We start from the raw sequence: 24,092 nt of genomic DNA on the forward strand, positions 1-24,092 counted from the left end.
TATAGTTCTGTTCTGCCTGTGAAATTGTTTCCAAAATCAGTTCAATTCTCAGGTGATGCACTTGATTCAGTGCTGTGAAAGGTCACAAATTTTCTGGTTAATCTATTTGAAGAGCAAGCTGAGTTTTTGTGCTAAACCTTTTCCCAGGTGTCACAGGCAGCCCGTGACCAGCAACCACTGCACCTTTCTATGAAATCCAGGACCTGCTGTGGTGCCTCCAAACTCCCTCATTAGGCTGAATCACAGGATCTGCAGCTCTCATTGCAGTTACTCCTCACAAGACTTTGATGCTGGAATTTATGGAGCCAGGAGGAAAAAAAAAAAAAAAAAAAAAAAAAAAAAAAAAAAAAAAAAAGTCCCACCAGTCCTGAGAGACCAAGCTCACCATTCCTATGGTGGGTTTACAGGAAAAGTCATTTTATAAGGAGTGGGGGTTTCAGGAAACCCACTGGGTTTTAGAAGTATAATATCTTATGATGGGACCTTTAATATATTGCATGAGTTTTGCATGCTCTGATACAGACTTGACCTTTTTTATCATTTCCCATAAATTCCAACATCAGCAGAACCAGGAATAAATCTCCATAACACCTCCCCAGATTTTCCCTATCCTAAAAAGAACTACATCCCCAAATCAAGGAACAGCACAGGAAATCTTTCATTTGTAGGTGCGCCTAACCACAGCAGGCAATGGTCTATTCCATTTATAGATTTTGCTGGAAGATACCATTAGATTTTGAAGTGAATAGTCACATAAAGCATAAAAATTAACCAGAAAGCAGGCTTAGAACACTAAGACTTTAAGTAACTGATGTCCTTTTAGTTTGAAGTCAGTTTAGGAGTTGTAAATGAAGGAGGAAGAAAGGCCTGACTGTACAAATCTCCTGAAATTTAAAATATTTTAGATCCATGAAGGCCACATGCCAAAGGTTTTCTCCTCATTGCTTTGTTTATCTTGGGCAGAAAAGCCTGTAACTAAACCTAAAGACTCAGAGATTTTTGAGTGCCTTGCCTTAGTCTCCTGCTGAGCATCTGGCCATCTTCAGAGGTTATTCTTTCTGCTGAGCATTCCTCAGCAATCCATCAAACACCAAGAGCGACAATGCTGCCCCAAGGATGAGTTGTCCCTTTTACCCCATCATTTGGGCTCCTCTGGAGCAGACAGAAAGCCTCCTTCCGATTGCAGCTGGAGAAATATTGGGCTCCACAGATGAATATTGAAAGTGCTGAGCATCCACAGCTCCTACAAAATCAATGCAGGCTGCAGACAGGGCTGAAAAACAAGCTACTTCCAGCACAGAAGAATGTTCCAGCTTTTTGCCTGCTCCTATTTCTGTATTTCTCCTTCACTTCTACATTATTTAGAAATGCCTTCCATAGTCACCACATTTCTCCCCCCCACTTTTTTTTTTTTCCTCCAAACAGCACATTACTTTTTCATAAGGCTCTGAGACCCACGTTTTTTTCTGATTGTCTTAATATTTCTTTCTTTATCTGGGACTTACTTTTATCTGAGTCTTTGCCTTTACAATTATTTTTACTGTACATCAAACATTGTTCAGAGAGCTTTCTTGTCTGAAATGCAAGAAAACCTATTACAATCTAGGGGAGATGTTATCATCCAGCCAGATTTTGTGATTTCAGACAAGATGATGTTGGCAGTTCAGAGATTCATTGCTTTACATAGAGTGATTGCCTGTGGTTTATGATGCTACTGTTTGTCTGTAACTGCTGAAGAAAGAAGCTAAAGACAAGAAAGGCAAGAGCAAAAGGTTTAATTGATCTCATTTTATTATATTCCTATCTTCAGAGTCCAATACTAATATTGCCAGTGGTCTGCATGAAGTTGCAGGTTTAGAACAGATTCCTTTTCTCACAAACTGCATCAAAGAAAAGAAGTAAAACCATCTTCTGTCATAGACTAATTTCTAAAACTCTGGGTTTTTGATGACTTTTGGATTCATATCTTTTCTCCCTCAGCATAAAGAAGAAATCAGGCCACTGATGCTGAAATATCCTCATCCTGAAGGCAATGTCTAAGACATTGCTTTTTTCAAAGTACAAGGGAATGAAAATAAATCAATAAATCACTCTCTGAAACTCTAACAGAGGTAACATCCATTCTGGAGGAGAAAAGCTACCCGGGTGCACAGAAATATCAAAGTGCTGCCTGGAGGCATTGACAGTCTGTCTAAGTGAAGGTGGTGGCAAGCTTGCTCATCCCTCCTACCAAAAACTCCCAGCAAGATGCTCCCAGCCAGACAGAGTGAGTCTGAGGAGGGAGAGCTCTGCCATCCCTCCCTGAGCAAACAGGAGCAGAGGCAGTAGTAAAACAGCAACAATTATGTGTGCTGGAAAGTCTGTTTATGGAAAATGGATTCAGGAAACAGGATCCTGAAGAGATCCATCTGCAGTGGGATATTTTTGTTAAGCAAGCTGTTTATTGAAGGCAAGCAAGTTGTGCTGAAGTCTAGAAGAGGAGTTTGAATGGGAAAAACCCACCCAGCAATTTATTTTATGCCCAGCATAAACCAGAGCACACCAGACCACAGGCTCAGGTCTGCATTGACAGCACATTAAGGACTTTCTTCAGTTTTCTGAAGTCCTTAACTAATGTTCATCATGCTGGTATGAGCTAACACCGCACCAAAGGACACAATCCAGATCTTCTGCTCCTAGTTAGCTGCTCTCACCTTGTGCCAGCCAGTTACTTCCCAGGGATAGCATGGTGAAATAAATCTGAGTAAAGCTAATCTGGGAAAGGAAACAAAAATATTCATTGGCTTTCTGCTATAGTTCATGGTGGGGCCACATAAATGCATGAGCTCATAGATGGGAGAAGGAAATTAGGAAGAATAAGATTTTCTTTTTTAGAAGTGGGGCTGATCATAAAACAGCACTGTTGAAAATCTCAGAATAAACCTATTCATTTCAGATTACCAAGCAAAATAAGAATTTCTTTAGAATCATGGAATTGTTTAGGCTGGAAAAAAACCCTTAAGAACATTTAAGTCCAACCATTAATCCCAGCATTGCCAGGTCCACCACTAAACTATGTCCCCATGTGTTACACCTACACATCTTTTAAATGCCTCCAGGGATGGTGACTCCACCACTTTCCTGGAGAGCCTCTTCCACTGCTTGATAATTCTTTCAGTGAAGAAATTTGTCTTCATATGCAATCTAAACTTCCCTCATGAAACTTGAGGCCATTTCCTCTCACCCTACTGCTTGTTATCCAGCAGAAGAGACAAATCCCCACCTGGCTATAATGCCTTGGAATGGCTACCTAGAACACAGGCAAGACAGAGTTAGCAAATAAAGTAGGTATTTATTAAAGGCCTTCAGTAGATACAAAACCCTGAGCAGTACGAAAGGCTCACTGGGGCTACACCCAAAATGGATGATAGTCACGAGTTTTTCAGACAGATATAAGGTTGGTCTATTGGCATATCGGGGGTTAATCCTCCAATTACAGCTTCAGGTAATGAAGTCACATTCCCCCCCCCCAGTCTGATCTTTGTCACGATTCACTTTTGTTTATCATTTTGGGGGCCTGAGGCTGAGGATATCCTTGGTTCTTAGGCCTGGAAGGATTGTTTTGTCTGACCAAAATATGAAGAGAGCTCACTAACACTCTACATGAAGTTCAGAGTTGTATACCAATGCAGTACAGCATCTGAAAAACACAAAAGCTAAAAACATACGGTATCATCCTTTCAGGGAATTGAAGAGGGTGATAAGATTCCAATTCTGCTTTCCTCAGGCTAAACACTCCCACCTCCCTCAGCCACTACTCAAAGGATTCATGATAAAGACCCTTCATCAGCTTTGATGCTCTTCTTTAGACATGCAACATTTAAATGATGTGGAGATCACACAGTGCCAGAACAGAAATGTAGTTAATATCTGGGAAAACAGTCACTTCTGCATGATCTGTGGAGAAACAGAGGGACAGCCAGAAGCCACAGCCCATTCACACAGTTCAAGCTGCCTGCCAGACACCAGCTCTGGAACCATTTCTCTCTAAGCTGGTAATGGCTGGATCAAGTGGAAAATTAGATCTGACATTTGATTTGAAAATAAAAAGTTCTGTAAGAGAAAAAGAATATCTGAATATCTCTGCTGTGCTTCTTGGAGACAAAAGATACCAGACAGTCCTTCAACTAAATGGCAGATCACCACTAAACAAACATTTTGTCTCCTCCCATCCATGAAAAGTCTGTTTTTTTCTTCAGTTTCAAATAAAGGATAAATCAGTTGGAAATACTGTCAGACCTTTCATGCCTTCACAGGAAACTGCAATTAGCCAGCAAATGCAGTGATGAAAGGATGAGTGATCCTGTAGTCTGTAACATGAGTGACTGCTGGAAGATGGAGATGTTACAGAGTTTGAGAAAGGCACCACAACAGCTGTGGGAGTGCAGCAACAAGAAGCAGCAGGACATATCAGAGGTGACATCAGCTGGGACACTGCCCAGCTGCAGCTTTTCAAAAAGCAGCAGTTGTCTGCTGAGCTTTTAACAGACTTCTAAAGACATCTGAAAGTCACCAGATTTTCAAGTGATGGTCAAATGCTCAGTACCTGCACTTAATCTGCACATCTTCTTAAGGAGAAAAAATGTGAAATATACCCTTAGGTGTTGATATGTTCCAATATTTCAGTATTTTTGTGAGATTTGACTGTACTGACAAGTCTGTTAGGGAGTGCCAGTCAAGATATGGCAATTCAGACACCAACCCTTTGTCATGGTCTCTGTGCATGAGGTATTTTTGACAATAAAGGCCAAGAAGAAACAGCTCGCTCTTCTTCTGTGAATATATCATGAACCTGGGCAAAGGCAACCTCAAAAGAGAACATTTCTGAAGCTTTCAGACTCCTTTTGATGCCTGTTCAAGGTGTTGCTTTGAAGGCTGGAAGCCCTTCATCATCTGTAGCAGAATAGTGGTAGCATATGCCTCATATTTTATGCACTTCATAGACTACCCAAAGTCAACAAAGACATGTAAAAATAGAAACATAAATGATGTGAATCATCTGGACATGTGACTGCTTTTGATATCTTATCACAGACCTCACTAAATAAACTGAAATAAATGATAAACCTTTGGTACCAACCCATTATTGAAACAATTCAGCCTCATCTCCTTCTGTTTGCAAAGTATCCAAGTCATGTGATGACAGTCCTTTGGTTTAGTATATTTTTAAATATTCCATAGCTGCCTGCCATTATCCCTACAACATATAAGCAGGAACTGTATTTAGGAAGCATGTAGCATCTCTGGAATTTTAGCAGTATTTCTCTCTCCTGCTTTCCTGTGAAAGCATCGCCCATTCTTGCCAGCCAACTATAGTCCAGAATGTAATGGAAATATATGGCAAAAATATCTCCCCCTGCCACAATGTTCTACTGAGCAGACATGTTATTTTTTGATTATGCTATGCTTACTGCCACAAGATCAAATGAGAGCTAAAATGCTATTAATGCACTCAATGACATCTTCTTAGCAATAAATTCAGTCAAATATAGCAAGATGGAATGACAGAGTCTAGGCCAGATGTCCAGGGAGACCTGAGACAAGCGATTCTGAACAGCTGCTGGCATGAAATCCAGCATTTGCAACACTTCACGACCCTTCACACTTCAGTAGCAGTTCCAGGACTGGAGGACTCATCAGTGGTTAGTACAGAAAAAACTTCCTTCCATTTCCACCCTTTGATTCATGTGTCTCCCTGGAGCTTACATGGGATTATGTCTATTAAAACCAGACCCTGGCTGTGGCAATATATGCTTTTGTCTCAGAATGTGCACAAAATAAACAGCAGCTTGGCATGTGCCCTGGTCACGTTTTCCACCCACCCTCTGGTTTGTGTGTTCATGTTTTATGCAGAGCTGTCATTAAAACCACTGAAAGCTTACTGCAACAGCTGTTAAAAGTTTGATCTTCTAAACATGTAGAAGGCCTAGCCATCACAGTGAACTCCTTTCCTGTTCCTACTGTGTTAACATGGAATTTAAAAGTGGTACATGCACAAGAAATCTTGTTCTCCATCTCCATTCTCTCATCCCACCCCCCGCAGGTAACAACAACAAAAAAAAAACTGATGTCTTAACAAAATATTTCTGCTGGAGGTGCTCTCATTACCTCATCCTCTGTTTCAGCAAGATTTTAATGTTATTTTTAGACCTGATCTAAATATCATGCCTCTTAATATCTTTCTGCATGCAAAGCAATAAATTAAATAAGTATGATAACACTGATTCTGCCAAAGAGTATTTTCCCTGTTTTAAATGTAGGAAGAAAAAATGTTGGGAAGACTCTGGTATTGTGTATTTGAGGGCAAAAAGTTAGTCTGCAGGAGAAATTGCAGTCAGAGGTGAGAAGTGAGAAGATGAGAGAGGAATAGCCCTGCAGACACCAGTACAGAAGGAGGCTGAGGAGATGCTCCAGGTGATGGAGCAGAGGTTCCCCTGAAGCCCCTGCACAGCCCATGGTGAGCTGCAGCCCATGGGGGAGCAGAGATTCCCCTGCAGCCTGGGGAGGACCCAGAGCAGGGAGATGCCTGAAGGAGGTTGTGACCCAGCCCATGCTGGAGAAACCTCCTGGCAGGACATGTGGACACATAGAGGGAGGAGCTCATGCCAGAGCAGGGAAAGAGTGTGAGGAGTCATCCCCCCTAGGAGGAAGGAGCAGAGATGTGTGATGAACTGACCACAGCCCTTGTTTCTCACTGAGCTCACCAGTGCAGGCAGAAGCAAACACCTTGGAGAGTGACTGTCATCATGTTCAGGATGAAGGATGCTCCTGGTGATCCTTTGCAATCGGATGGGAAGTGTTATGGCCCGTGTGGACCATAACTTTCAATTTCTGAGCCCAGCATGGGCTCAGAAAACCACAGACAGATGGTATTATACTTTGACAGGCAGGTAAAAGACTTTTTTGAGCAGGCAAAAAATGATGACCCAGGCACAAAGCAGAGTAAATACCTGCTTTGGAAAAGGAAAGTAACAGAATTGAAAAGGAAAATCACATTTTTGTTGTTCAGCAGCTGCAACAGGAAGTTGTTTGGGTTACTCAAATGTGCCAATCAGAAGGGTTTACCAAATTCTATTAGAGCGCAGTTGTGTGTATGATTGCAGGAGATTTTCACAGAAAAAAAACCAAGCTCCTTCAGTCTGCATAGCTTGCAGTCATTATTCCCCATGATTTCCATTTGTATTGGGATTATACCATCCACTACCCATTTATGTTTAGGCTAAAAAAGCAGTAACATCTTGATATTGGTGAGTAATGTCAACTAGACTCTGCCTGCTTGCACTTGTCACTCTTTCAGGACCCTACATAAGACCAGAGCTTTTTTCTTACAAAGGGAGAACACAGAAAGCAATAACAGATCTTACAACATCAGCTATGAGACCTGTTCACAGTAATCACAGCACACACTGCAAAAAGCAGAAAACCCAGGCAGCTTTCACGTAATCACTAAGAACAAGAGAGTGATTTATCAGTGGGAGAAGGAGAACAGGCTGTGTGGATGCTGTTCCTGTTAGGGCGCTAGGAGATACCAGCCACAATGCCATTCTCATCCTCTTCGCCAAGGAGCTGGAAAATCAGGGTCATTTATGCAGTGCAAATCCCCCACACTTTTCTCCATTAAAAGTCATCCAAAACATCACCAATGCTTATGCTGTTGGCAGCCAGAGCACTAGAGAACCCCAGTTGTCAGTAGAGTTGAGATACTGAAAGTCAGAAAAGCACAAACAATCCTTTTGCTTCCTTAAGGATCATTCCCAGCAGCACCCAGAGAATTCTCTTCACACTGCAATGCCAGAAAATAAGGGGGGAAAGGATCCTATACAAAGTAAACCAAAATCTGGGTATAAGATGCCACTATTCATATTCAGTAGTCTAAATTATTATAAAGTAACTGAACTATACCAGGGCCAAAAGGCAATTCATGGTTTACTATGGAAGCTGACCTATAGGTCATACTGACTTGTCAGAAAAACCCATCACATCTCCTGTAGTAAAATCATAGAATCATAATATCAGAGAACAGTTTGGGTTGGAAGGGACCTAAAAGATCACCTAATTCCAAATCCCTGCCATGAGCAGTACTCCACTAGATCATGTTGCTCAAAGCTCCACCCAACCTGGCCTTGAACAATGATCTTTTACAGAGTGGAACTGAGTAGAAGACATGAAAATAAAGAAGTATAAACATGAAAGAAAACAATAACAGCTTTTTATACCTATATGCTAACTGAATCTATTCTAATTCTGCAGAAAGGAAAGCTCTACTTACTCTCACAGAGACGCCTCCTCAGCTTCCCCCGAATTTTATCAATGGCGTTGTAATCAGAGACATGAAACACGTGAGCAGACTTGGGCTCTGAAGCAATCTCATCAAGTTCATCTTTTAAGGCTTCTCCAACACCAACAGCAAAAATCCTAATCCCAGCCTGATGGGCTGCAGTGGCTGGATCCAAGACAAAATCCTGGCTCCTTCCATCAGTCAAAAGAATAGCCACTTTTTTAACAGTTCGATCACTAAGTCTCCCACCAGCTTCTTTGGAAAAACTGTAGGTGGTGATGTACCTGAGAGCATCTCCAGTGTTTGTGTTACCCCCATAATACTGAATCTTTCGTGCAGCCTCTTTGATTTCCTCACAGGTTTTGTACATTCCCAGGTCGAACTCTGTGGTTGGACGATCACTGTATCGCACTACACCAACACGGGTTTTGTCTGGGCCAATCTCAAAAGTTTCCACCAAATTAGACACCCACTGACGAACTTTCTCAAAATCTTCTTTGCCAACGCTGGAGGAGGCGTCCAAGAGGAAGACAAGGTCGTAATGAACACTCTTGCAACCTGCAAGAGAGGCAGAAAACATTGTTAAGGGGAGATGAATGCAGAGGACCAGATATACCAAATAGTCCCTAGACACAGCTCCCTAGTGAGCAATTTGGAGGAGGCAGCAAACCCTCTCCCTATCCTGCAGAGGAAGAGCAGATTCCCGGCCCTTCTTTATGATTCACCTCATCAGTTTCAGGACATCTACAGAGCAGCAGAGATTTCACTTTGAAATGCAAACCCTTTCCCTTCCTTTGGTTCCAACTACCCCTGCTCAGTCCTTCGGTTACACCCCTGCAAGTACATGAAGGTATTTTTCTCTGATTCATTGCAGTGCCTTTGCTCAGGCAGCGCTCTGAAATGACCTGGACAGATCAAAAGCCCTGTCCTGACCTTGCCTATGCCAGTCCTGACCCTGAGTAATTAAGCTTTCGTGTCCCCTCTTGCATTAATGTTATGATTCACTTATGCTTGGCTAGAAGCAGTGCTTTTGCCCAGCATGATGTGTTGGTATAGCAGTTCTATAACAAGATTATTTCAAATTTGAGGCTTTCTGCCACTGACTGTTGACTAAAGGACGACTTACTGAATTTTGGAATGTGTTCCTCAACAATAAAAGGCAGCTGCATTGTAAAGGAAAAGTTCACTTATCCCCACAACCATCCCTTTGCCTCCAACCATATTTGCAATGTGAGGCCTGTATAATCCAAAATTCAAAGCTATTTTAAATGCAACTTGCTTGCTCTATATCAATCCAGACTGCTTGTATATTTGTCCGACACTTGCCAAACAAGTAGATCTCTCAGGAGATATTTTTTAGCTGTTTCTGGATACAAGTCAGGAAGCAGTAGATCCATAAAAGTGCCACTGATGCCAAAGTTTTATCAACATAATGCCCCAACTGCACAAAATGTGTATACATATGCTTATATTTATTTAAGCCATTATTATAGACCATAATCCCTAATAAATTACGAGTTTTAAGACTGAAAGCTGCTCTACAAGGTCCCTTTGGTCACACTCGCCAACCATTTCCTCTCCAGCAGTTCTTGTCTCACATCTCAAAAAAATAAAACTACATGTTTGAACCACTGGTAAAACTACATATTTCCTACTGAATTCCAGCATTTGAACCTACAGGAAGGTCAAAGAGTCTTCTCCCACACTCAGATTTTGACACAAATTAGCTCTGGCTCTTTTGGTCATCCCAGGATTGTGACCCTGCCTGGAATAAAGAATTCCAGAACTGCCCACAGCAGTGGAAAGGAGAGAATGGGTAGCTCCACTACACAGAGAGGATTTGCCTTCAGAAGAGAGTAAAAGCATTATAAAAGAGTGGGTAATGCTCAAGGCATTGCATGATGACCATGAGAGTGAGTGAATGTACACCTGGAGTGTGGCAGGTGATGAGAAATGAGCATCACCCGCTGCTGTGTTGATTTCTGTAACAGAGCACATCCCAGTACATGCCAAGTGCTGCAGGGCCTGTGGGAACAACCTCTGCACATGGGATTGAGATTACATTGGGATCCACATGGGATCTCTTTGGAAACAACCCGTTCTTGTGGTTTAACCCCAGCTGGCAACTAAGCACCACACAGCCCGTCACTCACTGGTCTCAGCAGGACTGGGGGGAAGAGAACTGAAAAGGTGAAAGGGGGAAAACTCATGTGTTGAGAGAAGAAAGTTTAAATAAAATAAAATAAAAATAAAGTAAAATAAAATAAAAAGTAATAATATAAGAAGTTGTAATGAAAAGCAAAATAACAAAGAGATATAAATAAAACCCAAGAAAAAGGAATGATGCAAATGAAGACTTCCTCACTCTTGACTTACTCACAGTCCCCAAGCAGGAGTGTGTCCAGCCAAGTGTCCCCCCACAGTTTTATTTTCTAAGCATGATACTACATGGTTTGGGATATCCCTTTGGTCAGCTGAGGGCTGCTGTCCTGACTTTGTCCACTCCCAGTTTCTTGTGTTCCCCCAGCCTCCTGGCTGGTGTGAGGAGGAATAAAAAAAGTCTTTGGCTCAGTGTGAGCTCTGCTCAGCAGTAACAAAAACATCCCTGTGTTATCAATACTGTTTCCAGCACAAATCCAAAGCACAGTACCAAAGCAGCTACTGTGAGGAAAATTAACTGTATCCCAGCCAAAAACTGCATGTGGGACTGTGTTCTGTGATGGCATTTTGTGGGTGAGGGAGTGTTTGTCTCTAACTCCAAAGCAAGGAAAGTCTGTAAGGGAAAACTCTCTTGAAGGCAATCTGATAGAGGAGGGATGGTTTATATAATTTTATATTATGGCATGGCATTACATCTGTGTATATCAGCTGGACTCTCAAATGTTGTTCTGCTTGATTTTTGGAGAATATAAAAGAATAACAGTAAAAGGTAAGAAATAAGCTTACATTTCCCCACCTCATCTCCTTCCTAAATTCATTATTGTACTAATCTATTCTGGCTGAAAGAATGTTAATTAGGTGAGACTATCTAGAGAGCAAAACCCACAAGGTACAGACCTTCCTGCTACTTATTTTAATGACTCTCAGCAGGTGAGACAACAGCAATTTCAAAACAAACAGAACAGACAGACTGAATCTTGTCTGTGTTCAAGGGCAATGAGCCTTAAAACAAGAGGGAGTTAAGGTTTAAAAAGTGATGCCTCTTCAAGACAGTATTGCAGGGAGGAAAAACATGGTGTTTCAGGATCTTTTTTTTTTTTGTGTTGGTGATTCTTTGCCTACAGACCTGGTGGCAGTGAGATGAAATGCTACAGAAATGCCTTTAGTAAATATTAATCTGCACTTTTAGCACTCTAATGTCCACTGCTTGACAAAATTGATTGTTTTCCAAGAATTCCATAGCAGTACTTTTTACTAGCAGAAACAATTCAGTTCATGTTAAGGGAATATGGGAGATAACACATAGAAAGTAAAATTTCAGTTTTGTAATTGCAGAAATGCTCTCTGGGAGCATGATTCAAGGAGTTGTGTTCATCTACTCAGACAGTGAACCAAGTGTTTTGCAATATTTCCTTTAAAAATACTTCACAAACAAGCAAAAAACCCAAAATTATTTAAAGGAAGCACAGAATGAACTTTATATAAATAGCTTCACTATATTCTGCCTGTGACAGAAGCAGGTCCAGAAGCAGGGGGAAAAAGTGAGATTTCACTTTTTTTGAATGAATACTAAGTATTCATTCCTGGTAAAGTTCACCCAAAACCTCATAGAGAGATCACACAAGAAATTTGTAGAGCAGTTATTCCTTAAACTGAAAGAAGGTCTAAAAATGCCTTTTCTTTCTTATAAATTACCCAAGCCTACAGAATAGCAGCATTCCTAGAAGAGACAGAAAACCTCCATCTCAAAATTTCTTTGCACTCTTATAAAAAAATTGTGTGCATCTACAACCATTTTTAATTAGAGTTGTGGCATCATTGATGTCAGATAACTCTTTTTGCTGCCACACTAAAACCAATGTGACCTTGTCAAGGATCCCTATAAGAACAGTCCCTCAGCTCCACCATCCTCTAAGGCACTCAGTGGCATTTGGAGAGAGTGTTCATGAGCTCAGGCCAAAATCTGGGCCAGAGACCACGCTAACAACTAGACAGTAGAGAAACATAGAATCCTAGAGTCGTTTAGGTTGAAAAAGACCTTTAAGATCATGAAGTTCAACCATTAGCCCAGCATTGTTAAGTCCATCACTAAACCATGTCCCTAAGCCCCACATCAACACATCCTTCAAGTATCTTGACTCAAGGGAGGGTATGAACAGTGCCCTGGCCCTGTTTAGCTCACAGAAAAGTCACAGCCAGGCAGAAGATTCACCAGGTCTCATCTGACACCTACAGCAGGCAATGGAAGAAGTGATCTCCATGCCAGTGTAGGGTGAATGGAGCACGTCCAGAGCAAACCGTGGTGAGCTGCTCCTCTTGCTGTGGGTAGCTGAGCTACATTTTCTAAGCCTACAGCAGAACAAAAGACCCCAGGTAAATCACAGCCTTGAGCCCTGAGCTTTCTCCATCCCTAAGGTCCGTTTTATGTATTTCCAGCAGTAAATGTCTTGGGTTGTTTATAGATTTCCTCCTAGAACTGACGGTTTCCCAGCCATGGGATAGCCCCAGCAGCTCCAGGGCATGAAGCAGAAAACTGAATGCATACCTGCTCTCTGTGCCACGGTTCTCTCCCCGCTAAACACCAGTGTGAGAAGAACCAAGAGACGAGGCACACGGCATCTTCCCATCATGGACATATCCACATCTCCTTTCTCACATCAGCTCGTCCTTTCTCCGGGGTGCGAAGCTTGCTAGAAATCCAACCCGCAGCCTAGAAAGGGAAATAAAGAGCAAGTGTTATCTCACAGCAGCACAAACAGCAGTAGTGATGCAAGTCATGAGGGCAACGTTTTGGAGAGTCGCCTCTTCTGCCTGTCATTTTACTTGACTAGACATAAACTGCTCAGACAAAGAGGCAGGAGTTCACCTACTTTTCAAAAGCTATACTTGTTCACTGGCTCTATTCACTGTGAAGCCGCTGAATGGAAACAGGAGAGAGATTACCAGATTATTATACTTTAATTGAGCCCACTGCCAACTACACAATCAGCGCACTGGAGTGGAAACCATTCCTGACCTGGCCCTCCCACGCATTCATCATTAGGAGATACACAACACAGAGCCCAGATACAAACCACTACAAATCACACACACAACCCATTGCCACTTCACCCATCACTACTTTCAGTTCTGGAGCCCCAAAAATGACAAATGCTAAAAATACACCACTGTTTTCATGTATATATTTATTTCCATCAGTCCTTCTTTGTAGGAGAAAACTCAGCAGTTTCAGAACATGTCCTTCCACTATTTGGCTTAAAGATGTGCAAAAACTCAGGGTTATCTTCAATATAAGGTCTCTGGTTTGTATTGACTTTGAGTGGAGCCACTGAAGTCAGAAGTAAGTAGCCAGAAGTAAGAAGCCAGGCAAAGTGGCTGGGCTATTGAAAGTTAAGCTGTGTTTTCTAACACTAGACACTTTAAAAAAAAAATCTGTTACTGCTCTTGTTTTTATTGGTTTTATTTTTTTTTTTATTATATCATAAAGTCATTGCAGTTTGATCTACTGTTTGCACACCCAGAAGGTAGAAAACAGCTTCCACTCTGCAGCTCTCACTGCCTGAGGCACTATCTCCAAAAACATTTTCCTGTCTCCTTTTCCTAATGATTTCTTTGTCCGTTTTCTTGGGGAAGCTCTGCCTTCTCAGTCTTTTAACACGCACGTCTGCTTTGCTCTGTTGATAGCTGGGTAGAAGTCATGAAGGGGACACTGTCTGATGTAGCTCATTGCTGCAGGGTCAATTATTCCTTCTAGGGTATTTTCAAAGCAATAAGGTTCTGTGGGAATCACAGACAGGAAGAATGGTGGCGTCAGCATTTGTTCAAAACCCGTTTTGATCAGTCAGATGTTGGGCCTATCTCCACCACGTATCTCAGCATGTTGTGCTGGTTTAGGAAATTAAAAAGGGGAAAAACCTTATGAAGTTGTCAAGATGTCGCTATAAATCCTTATTCCCCACAAAAAAAAATACAGTCTCTTTCCAAAAGATAAAAAACAGGTTATTTTCAGTAGTCCATGTCATATGCAGACAAGGAGAAAAGCAATACATATAATAAACCCTTCACTGCAAATAAAATTTGTAAGCATCTGCCAGCAGTGGAACATAAATACAAGAAAGGTTTTTTAAAAAATCATATTTATTCATGTTCCAATCCTAAATACAAAGGACACAATCAGGTGCTGTAGTTTACACCTCAGCCAGACCATGTCCCTACCCGACAGTGAGGTTTTCAGGTTTGAGCCTGCTGGAAAAGGCTGCAGGGTAAAAAAGACTTGGAAATACCACTGTGCCCTACAGGAGTTAGAATTTCCTTCTAAATAAGTATGTTATTGAAATACCAATCAGGCAGCTGCCTGCAGAGGGATCAGGACAGGCATTAAATAAAATATCTGTGGGAGCCTTCAGCCCAAGGTTTTTGTTCCCCTGGATTTTTTTAGGAAACGTTTTTGGGTACAAATGATGGGACAGCAGGTTGGTGGCAGCAGCAAGAGCTGGAAACCAAATCTGCCAAGCTACATCCTGCACTTCCAGCACTGGGCTCAAAATGTCCTTTCTCTGTATCGGGGCATGCACGGCTGTGAAGTTTTATAAATACATTCTTAAAAACAGTCTTGGCCAGCTGCTAACTCACATGAGGCCAGGATAAAAGGAGCAGAGCACCAGCTGGTGTCAGTCAGCAGAACAACCCTGGCTCTGAGAGCAGCAGATGCAGCTTGGTGGATGGGGCTCCCTTGGTACATGTGGGATTCTACCTCAGCAGAAGAACTTCCTCCATGGCCAGGCCTGAAGGCTCTGTCTCTAAGGCCTCTTTCATCTCCCCTCCTTGCCAAAACACTTCAAGAACTCATTTCTGCATTTTGAGTGCTGCAAGGTGTTTCAAAACAGCCATTTAGGCTAAAAATAGTGGCAAAAAAAAGGCCACAAATCAAATCAGAACATCTGCTTAAAATCTATAATCATAATTTGAGGTGGCTTTAATACACATTCATGGTTCAATATTATTCTTGCATTCAGGCCAAAATATATAATTTTATCCACTTTTATAGCACAAAGAATTTAACCAAGTCTCTTAACTTGCAACTACTTTATGTACAAATACCCCAGTGACAGAAAATTGCCCCATTCACATCAACAGGACTCATGTCATAGCAACGAAGACTTCAGAGGTGTTAGAAGGAGGGTTGGAAATAAAATATTTTTAGTGATGGGTTTTCCACACTTGTTTCTTTCCCACCTCAATCAGCCACTTTGAGACTGAGCCCAGCTGGAAATTGCAGCAGCTGATCACTATTTATTTCCCTTTCCAGGAGAAATGGCCAAAAAGGAACCAAAATTGGGACAGTTTAAGTTTCAGAGTGATCCAAGACTAAGAAATTATCTTTATTTAACCCTATTTCCAAATGGCCAGCATGGATTTTTTTAATGACTATTATTTTTAGTTCAGCCTATCATATGGGAATATTCTTGCTCAAAGAGGCTTAAGTCAACATACATAATTTAAAAATATCTCCCACTTTCTTTTTATTTCACAAACATCACTTTGGGATTCCCTTGTGATGCATTAAGGGATATTGCAAAAAGAACTGACAAATCCTATCACGTCCGAGTTTATTAGTGAACTGTGGACTCTGTGTCTGAGGCTCTGTTTTTAATAGTTTAATGAGAAAAAAAGAAGTGAATACTTCTAGCTACATGCAAACACGATGTGGGAATGGCATCCTGGCTGAGAAGTCAGTCAATGTTAGAGTGAGCCTTCTGCACCCAAAATACAAGCACAGCATAAAGCTATTCATACCATCTCACAGCTGAACAAACAATATGCAAAAGATAGGCATGAGTTCTATATAACTTTCATCTTCAGAATGGCTTTTTGGGGGGATTAGTGTAGGGTTTTAGGTCAGTTAGAATCCATAGTAAGGCCTCTCTAGTTTTGAGCAATACATAAATACTCTTCGGGGAATGCAGGGCAAAAAACATCATATTTAAAAAAAAAAAAAGGAGCCAAAGGAGAACTCAGACTTCTCAACACTGAGATTCAGAAAACAAAGATGAAAAGCTTTTTTTGTGGAAAATACGATGCAAAATTGTTTGTTTAGGAGCAGCATATTGAAAAAATAAAAGGAAAAGACACGGGGGGGGTAGACACAGAGAATGTGGCAGAGAAGAAAACTTCAGGGCACTTCTTTGCACTGGCTCTGGATATACCCCATCTCACCCTCTCCAGACACTGCTCCTCTGTCCTGGTTTGAGAGATGCCACAAACAGCAAAACCCATGTGAGTTAGAGATGGAACAACACAGAACACTTTCTGTGATCTCCTTCATTCTTCAGAGGAGTGATTCAGCCACAAATATTCATAAACCAAAACAAAATAAACCTGGAGTCACAGTAAGATGAGCATTTCAGGAGTATGATTTAATAAAACTTTTTCTACCTCATGTGAGCAAAAGTTCAAAGACCACTGAATCAAAGTTCAATGCTTAAAGTATGCCCAGTTATCTATTTCAGACTACTCATTAAAATATTTGAGTTCTTACTTGCATTTTACTAAATTATACCACTGAACTGTTTATCTTACTGTAAAATTCAAGGGGGGCTGATTCTATTATTGTGCTTGATTTCATCCATTCGTCTGCTGCCACTGAACATCACCATATGCTATATAAATGTTGTAACTATGCTGGCATTCATAATGTGATTTTAAATGTCTTTGGTATGCTCCTCTGAAGAAGAGGTTAGTCAGGGGTGAAAAAGACAGTGTCCAATTATACAGCTTTTCACACACACACAAAAAAGACAAATATAAAACCCAGCACACTAATACATCTGACATCTTAGTAGAGTCAGCTTGTTGATTGTGCCTCTTCCAACTACTGAACTAAGCAATTTAATTATCTAAATTATTGCTGATATGAGCAGGAAGCCAACTGTATAAAAGAGAGATGGGACTTTCTTCCCTGCTGATCATTCTATGCAGTCATATATATATCTTTGTTCAATGATTGTTAAAGAAATCACCCGATGGCATTTCTGGAAGATGTGCATCTTCCCAGGCCTGATCCAAAGCCAACTGTAGTTAATGAAAAGAGGGACATTGATTTCAGTGGGCGTTCTTTAAAAAAGCCATATGAATAATAGAGCAGAAAATTCTCTACTAGCACCAGAGCTATTCCTGAGGTACTTTGCTACAACTGAGCTAAAGTCTGCTGAAATCAAGGAGGAGACTGACAGTAGACCCACAGTATGTTGGATGAAGCCACTCATGCACCCTGCTGGCAAAAAACTCTTCAACATTTGCTCTATGTGCTGGTGAGGCTGCAGGGGGTGGGACATTTCCTCTCTTCATTTGCAATGGTAGAATCACAGAATTTCTTGGGTTGGAAAGGGACCTTCAAGATTATCTCATTCCAACCCCTGCCATGTGCAGAGGCACCTTCCACTAGACCAGGATGCTCAGAGCCCCATCCAGCCTGGCCTTGAACACTTCCAGGGATGGGGCATCCACAGCTTCTCTGGGCTACATCACATTTGAAGGGCAACTTCTATCCCAATCCCTAAAAAACTGATCAGGTGAAGAGAAATGGTTAACATGAATGTGAGCCAAAGCAGTCTGTCAGCTTTATGGGAGATGAAATACGGCAATGGAAAGATCAGCAGACCATTCCATCCCAGTGATTTGTTTGCCTTACCTGAACTCTATTACTGCCCCGAAGTACTGGTGCTGGAACTGCCCAGACCCATGAATGATTAATATTGCTGCAAATGGAAGTGTTTGATTATGTGAGAAATAAAGTACATACTGATAATTTAGGAGGGGAAAAACAATACATAGCTGTTCTCTAAGTGACAGGTACCTGTCCAGGAGACAGAACAAAACAGGAGTTGAGAGGAAAAAAAATCCTGAAAAGGAGCGTAACCAAGAGGGCCATGAAGCACACTCCAAGGATTAAATCAACACGGGCATTTCCCAATTTGCAGTTTGAGAAATGTTCCTTTAACCTCTGTGGTGCTGCATGTGCATACACAAGGAACCCTGAGAGAGGGTCAGAATTACAATTCAGCTACTCTTGACTCCTTAACCTGTGCTTGGATCATGCATTCCACAAATTGACCCCTCATAAATGCATTTACCACTGACGCTTTAAAACAAGCCCTTACTGGTTGTCTGCCAAATCACTGCTATTCTAAAACACTGATGGAAGAGGACTTTGCAGTGTATTTTTGCCTGCTGCAGCCACACAGAGTCTGCAGGCTGAAACCTTGATGCAATAACCCCTAGTATAACTTTTCACTCTTTTGCCCAGAGGACATAACTCCAGATTTAAATTGTACTCTTGCATATCAAGCTAGAAATCTTTCTACTGATTTTCTAAGAAAACTCCAAGGTAATCTGCAATCAAAATCTGTGTGAGAGACTCTCTTTGGCTTCCCCATCATTAACCAGACTGTCAGGAAAATCTCCACTGCACCCTATGAATAAATGTGTTTATGGTCCAGCCAAGTCCATAAAGGGTGACCCCCTTCTCACTTCAGCTAACAAGTAGTTCGAATTTAAAAGGAAGATCTACATCTAAAAGGCTGGTTCTGTATGAAACATAGTTACTCAAGCATCTTGGTAATCCTGACTAACAGATTTAGCAGGGAAAAGACCCATGGTAATGGGTCTCAGAGTACAAGTGAAGTGGAAGAGATTAGAAGAGTTGATAAGTGGAGGCTGATAAGCCGAAGCTTTGCAGGTCTGATCTGAGAAAACAATGCCTGAAAACAGAGTTCAAGAACCAGGCACCAGCACCTATAGCACTTGTACTGACAGCTTCTCTCAACATGGTTATTTACTCACTGGCAAAGGCAGGAAGAATATCTTGAACTTGAAACTGAAGCATTGGTTCAGTACTTCTAGATGCTTTTTTTTTAATTTCTTTTTTTTTTTTTTATAACACAGTAACCTCTCAGGGCTGCATTTTATTTGAGCCATTTTTTCCCCCTTAATTGTTACTTACTTTCCTCTGCAAAGCCTTAACCTGCACCTCTCTAGCATGGACCAGGGCTCTAGCAACAGAGCAGGATACTCAGATGTCAGATGACTTGTCATAATCTAATTTGCACTATCCTCTTCTACCCCCAAAAGATTTTCATGTATATAATTCAAGTCACATAGATTGCAAGTCAATTACAAAACATGTTGGTCCATATTCTTCCTCTGCAGTGGTTCATTTTTTGGGGTGCAAATTTATTTGAATCTTGTGGATATTAACACCATAATGTTGTTAGATACATAAAAATTGAGCAATGCTCTTGGGGAAAAACACACTCCCGAAACTACATTACCAAGTAGCAGGTGCACAGCTCACCCATCCTAATAATGATTGTATTGCACAAGGCTAAGTTAGAAAATTTTGCCTATACTTTTTTGTCTTCTTCTTTTAAACCCAGCACAATGCTGAAATGTCTCTCATTATGTTGTTGAAGCAGGGTTTCCAGCATGCAGACATCCTGGAAATGGAAAATTCATTACCTGAGGCTAATACAAGGCACACTGGCTGTTTGAGATAAAAAATAACATTATTCCCAGAGCTTCATACATTTAAATTAACCTCCACATCTATCTGCAGGGTGTCCAGATTAAAGAGGAGTGATACAAGCAAGACAAAGACTAAGATGATGTCCAGAAACATTGTGGTAGGAACAGTTTGTGATGGAGTGGAAAATCCTGAGATTTTTCCTCAGTTCTGCATGTTCAAACTCCTTAGTGCAGTATGTATGGAGCATGTTGATTTTGTACAGGGTCACAGAACACCAGTCCTTTGGCCTGAGCCCTGTAAACCTGTACTGGCAAAGTCCTACAAATCCCATTTCCTCTCAAGCAGAGGCCAAACTGTTCCAACCTACATTAGCTATTAGGAAGAAGCCTTCAACACGGAGCCCCTGAAGGCTATTCAATATGAGAGTACTCCACTCTTACAGGGCCAATTTCCTGCTTTTTATATCCTCATGGAAGTTCTTACAGCTCTTGGAATGAAATGTAATATTTTCTTTTTTAGTACAGTCGAGGATTATGTCAGTAAAAAGACCCATATGTAATGGCTTTATATAGTTAGTGAGCAGAGCTGGAGTGAGGTATCGGGATGGGATAACAGCCTAAATCTATTTGGAAAAGAGGCAACATACTTTCTAACAAAGAGGAGCCTGGTGAACGCATTTCCCAGAACTCTTAACTGGGGCAAGGAAGAATTGCTTTGCATTCTTTGCTCTACACCTTATGATAATGGCCTGGATAACCAGAATCCCTACAAACTCCAGAAATGAGCTCATACCCATTGTCTGTCACTCTCAGGCTTATTAACAGGGCCATGCTAACTGGAGATGTACCACACACTCACCTACCACTTCCCAACATTTCTGCTGAACTATCTAATGACAGAAAACTTCCCAAATACAGAAACGTGAATGCCTCCTTCTTGAACCATGTGGTTGACTTCCTCCTCTCTGTGTTCCAAAAAGACAGTGGACATCTAATATAATGAAAGTTTGTTCAGAAACAACAAGTGCATTTGATTAAGAGATTTAGTGCTGCAGAGCCTTTCCGTAGTCTAATTTGTATGGTCTTGACCTTTGTAATAAAACCCAGAACTCTACTGTGGACACCAACACACCAGCAAAAGTGAAGGATCTGTGAATAAAGGCCATGAAAATAAGAGGTATCTGTCATTACTTGTGGAGGTACAGATAGCAGGGTGGCATCCTCAGCTCTGAATCTTTCCCTCTCCATCCAGCACTCCCACTGTGCATCCACTGCCTGAATCTCCATGCTCTCCTTCACTGAGAACAAGCATGGACATTTCTCTTTTAAAACACCTGAGTGAAAAAGGACAATTGAACAGATACAGGCAGCTTTCAAGGAACCCCTTCTCTCCAGGTACTCTAGAAAAAGGCTAGTCTTTGCCTTCTTGCTGCATCAGGGCCCTGGGGCAGAAAGTAATTCAGTTAGTTGACATTGCACTTTGAGAACCAACCCTAAACAAAAGGTGGCACTGGAACTGATGTAGGATTGTCACTTCGTTTCTCATAGTTTTATAACTCAAATTATTTAAGGCAGAGGCAAATCTTGGAAGCGTCAACAGCAGAATACTCAGGTTAGACACCTTACCCAGCTTAGGTGTCTGCAGAGTGGGGAGGTTGCGTGGAGAATTTAAGACTGAAAATCATGGAATTGACTGCCTCCAGTCTCTTTTTGGGTCTGGCTTGAAAGGTTTATCTTTCTTATGAAAGGAGCTGGGCTAAGAGGAGGCAGGAAGAATCATCTCCTCTGACGACAAAGTTCTGCACTGTGAATGTCTTCACCATCAGCACAGACTCCTATAAAATGAGAGAAATAAAAAGCACTGCATCCCTCAGTGTAGGACAGTTTTGAGTGAAGACAAGTTGGATCTTTGATGTCTCAGTCATCTCTGCCCACCACTGTGGCCACCATCAGCATGGGACAGGCAGGTCAGGGGAACACAGGGGAGTCAAGGAGAAGCAGAGTTTATCAAGTGTCAGAGATCCTAAGTCCAAGACAGAAAAAAAAAAACAAACACACTTTACCCCTCTCAATTTCTGCATGTGACACGCAGGAAATCACTGACTGTGAATCCTTCCATGACTTTACCATGATCCCAGCAGAAGGAGACCTGCAGGAAAATTCTGCCTTGTCACTTTTATTTCATTTCTGCCCCCAGGGCTGTAAGATGGAAAAGCAAATAAGATGGGATGAATGGATTGAGAGCAGCCCTGCCAGGAAGGAATTGAGGGTTCTGGTGGATAAGAAGATGGATATGAGACAGCAATGTGCACTTGCAGCCCAAAAAATTAAACCATATCCTGGTCTGCATCAAAAGCAGAGTAGCCAGCAGGCCAAGGGAGGTTATTCTGCTCCTCTGCTCCACTCTCACGAGATCCCACTTAGAGCAACACTGGAAGGACATTGACCTGTAGGAGCAAGTCCATAGCTGGCCATGAAGAGGATTAGAGGGATGGAGAACCTCTCCTGTGAGGAATGGCTGAGATAATTGGAATTGTTCAGCTTGGCAAAGAGAAGGCTCTAGGAAGATGCTATAGCAGCCTTCCAGTACCTAAATAGCTGGAGGGGGGCTTTTGTCAAGGATGATGTAGTGAAAGAACAAGGGATAATGGATGTAAGCTGAGAGAGGGCAGGTTTAGATTGGATATTAGGAAGAAATTCTTTACTTTGAAAGTGGTGAGGCACTGAGACAGGTTGCCCAGAGAAGTTGTGGATGTCCTGTCTCTGGAAGTGTTCAAGGCCAGGTTAGATGGGGCTTGGAGAAACCTGGTCCAGTGGAAGGTGTCCTTGCCCATGGCAGGGAGGTCAGGACTAGGTGACTTTGAAGGTCCCCTCCAACCCAAACCATTTTATGATTTTATGAAAACAGAAGATGATCTGAAGACACTGAAGAGTAGCAAAGCAAATAAGGGTCTGACAGCTCTAAATTAAATAGGAAAAGATGTAGCTGGAGAAAACATGTAAATTATCCCTATTTTCTAACAGGAAGGGCTCTCTTCACCACTGTCACTCACACAGGAAGGATGAGATACAAAAGCTTGTGCTCTACAGCCCACACACAGTTCTGACAGCAGGCAGCTGACAGAGGCAAGAGGAGGAGGAGCTGATAAGAGATGTGCAGCTACCCCTGAACCACAGCTGGGTCTGCCTGTCTGTGCTCATGGCAAGGGGTGTGACAGTGTCAGATCAATAATTTTCATGTTGACTGGAAGGGTTTTGGGCTGTTTCAACTCTCCCTTTGTCCCATCCTCTCCACTCTGCTTCCTTCCCTTTCATTCTTCACACAAGATTCAAAAACAGAAGTGGAAAAGAGAAAGTAAAAATGGAATGGGCCCTGAAAGAAAAATAGGGATTTACAGATCATATGAATGAAACATGAAACAACATCACACTCAGGTCTTCCTAACATTATAATTTCTTCACATTTAAAATTTTCACAATTAACTGTAGGACTAAGTGCCTCAAACTGTCTTCAAAAGACCTGAAACTCCAAAAATTACTTAATTCCCTTTTCCCTACCTTTTCATATGCAATATCCTAAATTTTTAACTTAAAAGAAGAGAGAGCTATTGCATAGATAATATAGGTATCAAAAATTTTATTTGTTAGCTGGGGAGAGGTTATTTTGAAATGGAGGACGTAGAGTGCTTTCAGGAAAATAATAACAAAAGCAAAATTGGAAAATTTGGTGGAGGAGAAAGAACATGGAAAAGTTGTGGAAGAACTGAAAAAGAGATACGTACTTAGACAGCAGTGTTAGAACTTAAATTTAATTTGTGCCTTCCTGGACTGTAAAGCTTAGTTTCAAATAGTCTCACACTGTACTCTTTTTCTTAAGACATTGCAGATCTCTGGCTGGGATTTATCTCATTTAAGTTTAGGCTGTAGGTGTCTAGCTAACATTTTATATGGTTTTATACTAAGCTCCAAAAGAGCAAGAAAAGATCCATACACATATTGATTTTATCTCATTCTTGTGAGGAAGAGTAAAATAAATTAACTTCTCACAAGAAGTGCTTATTTTCCCCAGACACAATAAAAGAACCTTAGACAA

The 24,092-nt window shown here is 41.4% G+C and overlaps 1 protein-coding gene across 1 annotated transcript in view; it reads right to left on the reverse strand.

Annotated features, from left to right (window-relative positions):
• The window catches only part of COL22A1 (collagen type XXII alpha 1 chain), a 187,110-nt gene extending 173,997 nt beyond the window's left edge, over positions 1-13,113 (reverse strand). Inside the window, exons 1-2 of the mRNA XM_062504153.1 lie at positions 13,023-13,113; positions 8,309-8,875 (exon numbers count right to left, since the gene is read on the reverse strand). Of these exons, the coding sequence (XP_062360137.1) occupies positions 8,309-8,875; positions 13,023-13,113 (658 nt within the window). The remainder of the gene's footprint in view (positions 1-8,308; positions 8,876-13,022) is intronic.
• Between the last annotated feature and the right edge of the window lie 10,979 nt (positions 13,114-24,092).

Source organism: Cinclus cinclus, chromosome 1 (assembly GCF_963662255.1).
Source record: "Cinclus cinclus chromosome 1, bCinCin1.1, whole genome shotgun sequence".
NCBI lineage: Eukaryota > Metazoa > Chordata > Aves > Passeriformes > Cinclidae > Cinclus > Cinclus cinclus.